The sequence below is a fragment of the Triticum dicoccoides genome, chromosome 2A (assembly GCF_002162155.2).
Source record: "Triticum dicoccoides isolate Atlit2015 ecotype Zavitan chromosome 2A, WEW_v2.0, whole genome shotgun sequence".
In the NCBI taxonomy this organism is placed as follows: domain Eukaryota; kingdom Viridiplantae; phylum Streptophyta; class Magnoliopsida; order Poales; family Poaceae; genus Triticum; species Triticum dicoccoides.
Window position 1 is genome coordinate 83,870,357 of NC_041382.1, and position 8,346 is coordinate 83,878,702.

Sequence of the window (8,346 nt, forward strand, 5' to 3'; positions counted from 1 at the left end):
CTTGGGTCTGTATTTATACCGTTGTATCTCTCTCTCTTCCCTCGTATATTTGTACATCTTGGGAGACAAGTAGAGGCTGGTCCACCCTGTACCTATACATGTGCACCATGCACACAATCAATGATTATCGATTCGTGCAATCTCATTCTTCCTAACTAACAGAACTGATGCGACGGCCATTGGGGCGATGGGTCGGCAGTCGGCAATTAGAGATCGACTGCTTCGCGCCCCCCCCCCACCCCACACACAAAGAGAGAGAGAGAGAGAGGGGGGGGGGGTAGTACCAAATCTGAAGCAACATGCAGCCAAGCTACCAAAAAAATCCATCGACGGCAGTTCAGTTCCCACGTATATTTGGTTTGCTCTCATGTATTTTTGCTCCGTTTTATTTTCAATCTACGGCCCATGTAAATTACATTGCTTATACACTTTAGTTCCATTTTCAAACGTCATTTGCACTATCCTCCTAAAATTAATGTTTGATATTTTTTTTTACAAAGAATACATTTTAGAGCGGTAGAATGTAGTGATTCTTTTTCTTTTTCTCTTGTACAATCTCTAATTTAGTAGGAGCAGCAGTACCATGTGAGCTCGAGTGCCGAATTGGATTGCCACATATTCATGTCTGCTTGTGTTATGTGTATGTGGTGATTGGTGGTTCCGTATCCTCACCTGGTGCATGTGATTGTGTTAGATGTACTACTAATGGAAAGTCTTGTATGTGAGAAATCAACATTAACGGTGTGGAAAATGTAGCCTATGTGGATGAATAAGATGAGTATATGCTCCTAGATAGATACGTGATCAAAGACGTATACTTGCATTAGAAAACCAGAACCATATTTACATGGCTCGGAGAATCCGACATGCCAGCTGAACGCGCAGTACATATATAGTACTCCTACTACGCAACGGAAATATTATTCTGAAACTCAGCTTTCGGAAAGATGCTAGATTCGGATACGAATTGCCACGGAGATACCCTGTGCACCAATGCATGTTGAGCATGGGTTAGATCGCCCTACCTAGCTACACATACAGCCTGTGTCCTGATTGACAGTTTTTCTGTGAAGAACTACCCAATGTAATCTCAGTCTCAAACTCATCGTTGAAAAATGTTTCTCCGCTCGCCCGCATCGCCGCGCCTGCCTATATAATATGGAACCATGCATCGCCAAACCAATTCGCTCAAGCACCTGAAGTTTCTTTCCCAAAAAATGTCTGTGGCACGGACACTGACGACCTTGTCCGTCCGGCGGGGCGAGCGCGAGCTCGTGGCGCCGGCGAGGCCCACGCCCTACGAGTTCAAGGTGCTCTCCGACATCGACGACCAGGAGGTCCTCCGTTTCTACCGCTCCGGCGCTTTCTTCTACCGCGGCGACGCCTCCAAGTCCGGCATTGACCCGGCGAAGGCCATCAAGTCGGCTATCTCGGAGGCGCTCGTGCACTACTACCCTCTCGCCGGCCGGTTCCGGGAGCTCCAGCCGACGAGGAAGCTCGTGGTCGAGTGCACGGGCGAGGGCGTCGTGTTCGTCGAGGCGGACGCCAACGTCCGGATGGAAGACTTTGGAGACTCAGTGGCGCCGCCGGTGCCGTGTTACGATGAGCTGTTGCCCGAGCAGGAGAGCGCGACCGCCGTTGTCGTCGACCGGCCTTTGCTCTTTGCTCAGGTGACGCGGCTGACGTGCGGCGGCTTCGTCTTCGGGTTCCAGATATGCCACTGCATCGCCGACGGCCCGGGGATCGTGCAGTTCCTGACGGCGCTGACGGAGTTCACCCGCGGCGTGCCGGGCGCGCCGACCGTGCGTCCGGTGTGGCAGCGCGAGCTCCTCACGGCTAGCTGGCCGCCGGCCATTGCGCACGACCACGTGGAGTACGCGCCTCTCCCCGACCTCGGAAAGGACGTGGTCTCCTCCTCGGACATCTTCTCGCAGCACACGTTCTTCTTCGGGCCCCGCGAGATCGAGGCGCTCCGGTCCCAGGCCCCGGCAGAGCTGCGCTCCGCCGCGTCGCGGTTCGACCTGATCGGCGCCTTCATGTGGCGGTGCCGCGCCGCTGCGCTGCAGTACGGCCCGGACGAGCTGGTCCGCCTGCACATGTTCGTGAACGGCCGGGTCAGGAACAGGAGCCGCCACCGCCTGCCGAGGGGCTACTACGGCAACTCGTTCGCGTTCGCCTCCGCGTGCGCGCCCGCCGGGCAGCTGTGCCGGAGGCCCCTCGGCGAGGCGCTGCGGCTGCTGCTGGAGGCCAAGGCACGGGCGGAGCAGGAAGGGTACGTGCAGTCGGTGGCCGGCTTCAACGCGGCGCACAGGAGGCCGGCGTTCCCCAAGGCCCGGACGTACCTCATCTCGGACATGACCCAGGGGGGGATGATGGCGGTGGACTTCGGGTGGGGCACGCCGGTGTACGGAGGCCCGGCGACGATCATTCTGGCCACGTTCCATCTGGAGGGGAGGAACGAGGCCGGTGAGGCAGGCGTCAACGTGCCGACGAGGTTGCCGGTGCTGGCGCTGGAGCGGCTGAAGGTGGAGGTGAGCAAGGGGCTCATTACGGTCAGCGGTGGGACTGTCAGTGAACCTGATGCGGACAAGAACAAGTCAGCCTTGGTTTCTGGTCACACTCTCGCAAAGCTGTAGAAGCGCTGTGGTGGTAGGCTTCTGCGTACACAACATCAAAAAAGCACCAAGTTCGGCCACTGTTGTGCTTGTGCTAGACAGCCAGGTCGTGGCGCTAGTAATGCATCTCTTGTGGATTGTTTCCACCGCGGTATATGTTGTCTGGTTTTCTTTGATATATACATGTAAATGGGTTTTTTCCTCGTCAGTCGTGTGTTTTTATCTATAATAACTAGCACACATGCATGTACGTTGCAACAAGAAAATAAATAGTGTGCATTTGAATTTAGTGAGAATTATATATGTAAGCATAACCATGCGAACATGTCGATAAGAAATAGTTAAGTTCTGAGTTTCGCCAAACATGAAGTAATCAATAATCTATTTTTCCATTCATTGCTTGAGGGGATTTAAGGTATGAAGTTGGAAAAGGCCAGCGAATTATTTAATCTATTTTTTTTCATTCATTTGAGGGGATTTCAAGATATGAGGTTTCAGAATATGAAAGTGAGGCGGTTTTTTTTTTTCATATACAAGTCATCGATATAGTACAACCGGAGTTAATTCTACTTTGCTATTTTTTATTCATTAATCGAGGAGATTTAAGGTGTGAAGTTCCATAATATGGAGTAAGCCGGGTCTTCTCTTTTCCATGAGTAGTCAGGTCTTCTCTTCTCTTTTCCTCATGTAGCAATCCTCAAGAAATTCAGGGTCCTTTTTTAGCTAGCTTATATATCAATCCATCCATACTCCGTCCAGCATATTCCATCCATTCTTCATCCAGCTTACTATACATATAGTTTCACACACATATAGAAATTGATATGAACCCTTATTTCCTAGGTAGTCGGGCCGGGTAAATTGCATGGGTTGTGAAAGGCCTAGGCACCAAAACCAATTCGCTGAAGCAGTTGCAAAGTACCATCACCTGAAGTTTCTAGGCAGGCAGATATGTCTGTGACACGGGCACTAACGACCTTATCCGTCCGGCGGGGCGAGCAACGAGTTCCTGGTGCCGGCGAGGCCCACGCCCTGCGAGTTCAAGGTGCTTTCCGACATCGACGACCAGGAGGCCCTCCGCTTCTATCGCTCCAGCGCTTCCTTCTACTGCAGAGACGCCTCCAGCTCCGGCATTGACCCAGCGAAGGTCATCAAGTCGGCGATCTCGGAGACGCTGGTGCACTACTACCCTCTCGCCAGCCAGTTCCGGGAGCTCCAGCCGACGAGGAAGCTCTTGGTCGAGTGCATGGGCGAGGGGGTCGTGTTCGTCGATGAGGACACCGACGCCCGGATGGATGACTTTGGAGACTCGCTGGCGCCGCCAGTGCCATGTTATGATAAGCTGCTGCCCGAGCAGGAGAGTGCGACTGCCGTTGTTGTCGACCGCCCTTTGCTCTTTGTTCAGGTGACGTGGCTGGATGCCACTGCATCGCTGACGACCCGGGGATCGTGCAGTTCCTAATGACGCTGACGGAATTCACCCGTAGCGTGCTGGGTGCGCCGACTGTCCGACTGGTGTGACAGCACGAGCTCCTCATGGCCAGCTGGCCGCCAGTTATCGCGCACGACCACGTGGAGTACGCGCCTCTCCCTGACCCTAGGAAGGATGTGGTCTCCTCCCCCGACACCTTCTCGCAGCACACCTTCTTCTTCGGGCCCCGCGAGGTGGAGGCGCTCCGGTACCAGGCGCTGCGCACCGCTGCATCGTGGTTCGACCTGATCGGCGCCTTCATGTGGCGCTACCACGCCATCGTGCTGCAGTACTGCCCGGATGAGCTGGTCTACCTGCACATGTTCGTGAACGTCCGGGTCAGGATCAAGAGCCACCAGCCCCTGCCGAGGGGCTGCTACGGCAGCTCGTTCGCGTTGGCGGCAGCGTGCGCGCCGCCGAGTAGCTGTGCCGGAGGCCCCTCGGCGATGTTGGGTCAAACCTTGTCTCCGAGGCATGCATGCAGCGGCAACAGCAGCAAATACTTTGCTAGGAAGTATTGGGCATGTCGGCAGCATGCAGCACCAGCGGCACCAGTAAAAGAGGAGAGAAGTTACTTCAGTTGCCGTAGCTTAGTAGCTAAGAAAAAGAAGCAGCCGTGACTTACTTGTGTAGTACTAGCTTTTGGTCTAGTACGTTGTACTAGCAACAGCTGTGTAGTAGTCTCTAGGTCTAGGGACAGCTAGATGTGTGCAGGTACATGTATCAGTTGATATTTTCTAGTTTAGGTCGGTTCAAACACCTATAAAAGGAGATGTATCCCGGCCGGTTGTAACTCAGGCCATTCCACTTCAATACAAGGCATTTTCCTCCTTCTAGTACCACCGTGTGTGCTCCAAGCCTCAAGTGCTGTGTACTACTACTACTACTGCTACTACGTGTGTGTGAGATACACTAGTAAGTGTGTGAGTAGTACGTGTGTGTGCTCATCCGCCGGTCGTCTATCAGTGTACTCGAGTGCTAGCGAGTAGTTCTGGGCTAACAATTGGCATCAGAGCCTCTGGTTGTGGTAGCCATGGCCGATGGTAAAGGAGTTCAGCAGCGCACCACCTCGGGTGGTTCCCAGGCGCGGCCATCACAGGACGGCTCCCAGTCGCCGGCTCCGGAGGAGCGGCGAGGGCGCAGCCGCTCCAGGCGCGGCCATCGCGGTGAGGTCGTGGTTAGGGAGGTCGTGCGCGAGACCGCGGTCAGTGGTAGCGTACCCATCACCTTCCCGATGCTCACGCACTCGAACTACAGCGAGTGGGCGTTGATCATGGAGTGCAACCTCCATGCGGCGAGCCTCTGGGCTCCTATGGAGGACGACCTGGTCGAGAGAAAGGAGGACAGGAAAGCGGTGGCGGCACTCATGCGCGCCACGCCGCCGGAGATGCACGGCATGCTCGCGGCGAAGGCAAGCGCCAAGGAGGCGTGGGAAGCCATCCGTACCCAGCACCTCGGCAGCAACCGCGTGCGCGAGGCGAACGCGCAGAAGCTGCGGGCGGACTTCGAGAACATCGCCTTCAAGGAGGGCGAGCTCGTCGACAACTTCGCCATGCGGATCTCCAGCCTTGCGTCACAGCTCCGCGCGCTCGGCGACACCATGGACGACGCGAGAGTCGTGCGGAAATTTCTCCGCGTCGTTCCACCTCGTTTCGCTCAGGTAGCGGTCTCCATCGAGACTTTGCTTGACCTGAGCGAGCTCTCCATCGAGGAGCTCACGGGCCGGTTGCGGGTGGTCGAGGACCGCCTTGATGACGGCCGCGAGAGCTTCGGCGGCGGACAACTCCTATTCTCAAAGAAGTGGGAGGCGAGGAAGCGTCAAGGACGTGGTGGCGGTGCCCAGAGCAGCAGAGGCGGCGGTCGCACCCAGGGTGGAGCCGGGCGAGGTGCCGGCAACGACGACCCAGACAAGTGCCGATATTGCAGCATCAAGGGCCACTGGGCCCATGAGTGCCGCAAGAGGATGGCTGACGAGGATGCCACGGCCGCGGCGAACCTCGTCGAGGCTGAAGAGGACGATGGGCCAGCAATGATGATGGCTTGCATCGAGACCATGCAGGAGGGCCCAGCGCCTTCGGAGACCATGGCCCCGACAAGCATCGAAGCCGTGCAGGAGGGCGCAGCACCTCCGGCGACCACGGTGCCGGCAACCGTTAAGTCCGTGCGGGAGGCACGGAGCTCTTCAAGTAATCCCCTCTCGACATCGGTAGCGCTCTCCTTGGCAACAACATTCTCGGGAGGCTACGATTGGGAGGAGATGAAGACCCGGGTGTGGGGGAGCCACACCCTGAAAACCACGTCCCCTGCGACGCTGGTCAAGCCCGTGCAAGTTGGCACGGCAAAGGCGTACCCGACATCCTCGGGACCCAATAAGCCCGTGTCAGGAGGCACGGCAACGACGTATATGGTGGGCCACGTCCCAACCATGATGCTGGTGACCAGTGAGACCGTGCAAGAGGCACGACACTCTCAGGTCGGCCACACCCCGACAACCAGGTTCTCGGGGTTCTGCAAGCCCGTGTGGGCAACACGGCACTCTTCGACGGGCCTCAACAACTGGGAGGCCATGAAGAGACGGTCATGGGGCGGCAAGGCCTCGACCGTGACTCTGGCGACCATCGAGGCTGTGCAGGAGGCGCGGTGCTCTATGGTCAGCCACGCAGCAACCCTGACGCGCTCGGGGTCCATCGAGTCCGTGCGGAAGGCACGACTCACAACTGTCGGAGGAGACCCGACAAGCAAGTCTGATGGGAAGAACACCAAGGACTTCGCTACCCTGAGAGGAGCCACTTCGGGCAGTGCGGCGTCCGGCACAACGACCCCAGGAAGGGAGTTCCTGGGTAGTGTGATGTCCGACAAGTCATCCCCGGGAAGGGAGTTCCCGGGCAGTGCGGCGTCCGGCACGACGACCCCGGGAAGGGAGTTCCCGGGCAGTGTGACATCAGGAACTACGACCCCAGGAACACTGACGCCCACGAGCGAGTTGGTTCCCGGGCAGTTCATGTCCCCGCCAACAGCGATGTCAGACTTGTTCGATGCCAACAAAAATGGTGGCGATCCACACAGGTTCCGAAGCCTAGGGGGACCTTCTCGTACCTGCGGGACAATCGCAGCATTGCGAGATCAAGAAGGACAAGCACGACGTACGGGCTACACAAACCATGAGAAGGCGGAGATCCCAATGAAGGCACTTGATTGTGTACGGTTCCAGAAACCACGCGACAAGATCGGGATCATGGAAACAAGCTCCTTCGACAAGGTTGAGGAGGAGATTGTTGGGTCAAACCTTGTCTCCGAGGCATGCATGTAGCGGCAGCAGCAACAAATACTTTGCTAGGAAGTATTGGGCATGTCGGCAGCATGCAGCACCAGCGGCAGCAGTAAAAGAGGAGAGAAGTTACTTCAGTTGTCGTAGCTTAGTAGCTAAGAAAAAGGAGCAGCCGTGACTTACTTGTGTAGTACTAGCTTTTGGTCTAGTACGTTGTACCAGCAGCAGCTGTGTAGTAGTCTCTAGGTCTAGGGACAGCTAGATGTGTGCAGGTACATGTATCAGTTGATATTTTCTAGTTTAGGTCGGTTCAAACACCTATAAAAGGAGATGTATCCCGGCCGGTTGTAACTAAGGCCATTCCACTTCAATACAAGGCATTTTCCTCCTTCTAGTACCACCGTGTGTGCTCCAAGCCTCAAGTGCTGTGTACTACTACTACTGCTACTACTACGTGTGTGTGAGATACACTAGTAAGTGTGTGAGTAGTACGTGTGTGTGCTCATCCGCCGGTCGTCTATCAGTGTACTCGAGTGCTAGCGAGTAGTTCTGGGCTAACAGGCGAGGCACTGCGACTGATGCTGGAGGCCAAGGCATGGGTGGAGCAGGAAGGGTACGTTCCCGATGCGTAGGAGGTCGCCGTTCCCCAAGCCCCAGATGTACCTCATCTCGAACATGACCTACGGGGGATGATATGGTGGATTTCAGGTGGGGCACGCCACCGCGCACAATGCCCTAGGCATCCTCGTCGTCCGAAGAACGCCCATGAGGTCGACCAGCTGCGGCGCCGGGCCAGCCCACGGGAATACCACCTCCCAAGCCCGGGCCACATCGCCCTGCTGCGCCGGCTACACCGCCAGCTGGGCTGCTCTGGCGTGTGCCCGACGCTCCTCCTCCTTCTGGCGACGCTCCTTCTCCTCGCACTCCCTCTGCATGAACCGCTCGCCATTGGTGCACTCCTCCGTCAGCGCGCGCTGGCTCCAATGCTCGAG

General features: G+C 56.4%; 1 protein-coding gene and 1 pseudogene across 1 annotated transcript; both read left to right on the plus strand.

Moving 5' to 3' along the window:
* The first annotated feature begins 1,166 nt into the window (after positions 1–1,166).
* LOC119359037 (benzyl alcohol O-benzoyltransferase-like) lies at positions 1,167–2,636 on the plus strand. Its single transcript, XM_037625389.1, has 2 exons — positions 1,167–1,802; positions 2,202–2,636. Exons 1-2 carry the CDS (start codon positions 1,167–1,169, stop codon positions 2,634–2,636), a joined length of 1,071 nt encoding a protein of 356 aa, XP_037481286.1.
* An 844-nt stretch (positions 2,637–3,480) lies between these two features.
* LOC119357661 lies at positions 3,481–8,093 on the plus strand (annotated as a pseudogene).
* The last annotated feature ends 253 nt before the right edge of the window (positions 8,094–8,346 follow it).

What these genes read in the sequence shown, in the direction of transcription:
- LOC119359037 (XM_037625389.1), top strand. Translation starts at nt 1,167, where the DNA reads ATGCATCGCCAAACCAATTCGCTCAAGCACCTGAAGTTTCTTTCCCAA. An exon ending in GCGTGCCGGGCGCGCCGACC is followed by an intron (nt 1,803 to 2,201) that starts GTGCGTCCGGTG and finishes CCCGCCGGGCAG; the next exon opens with CTGTGCCGGAGGCCCCTCGG.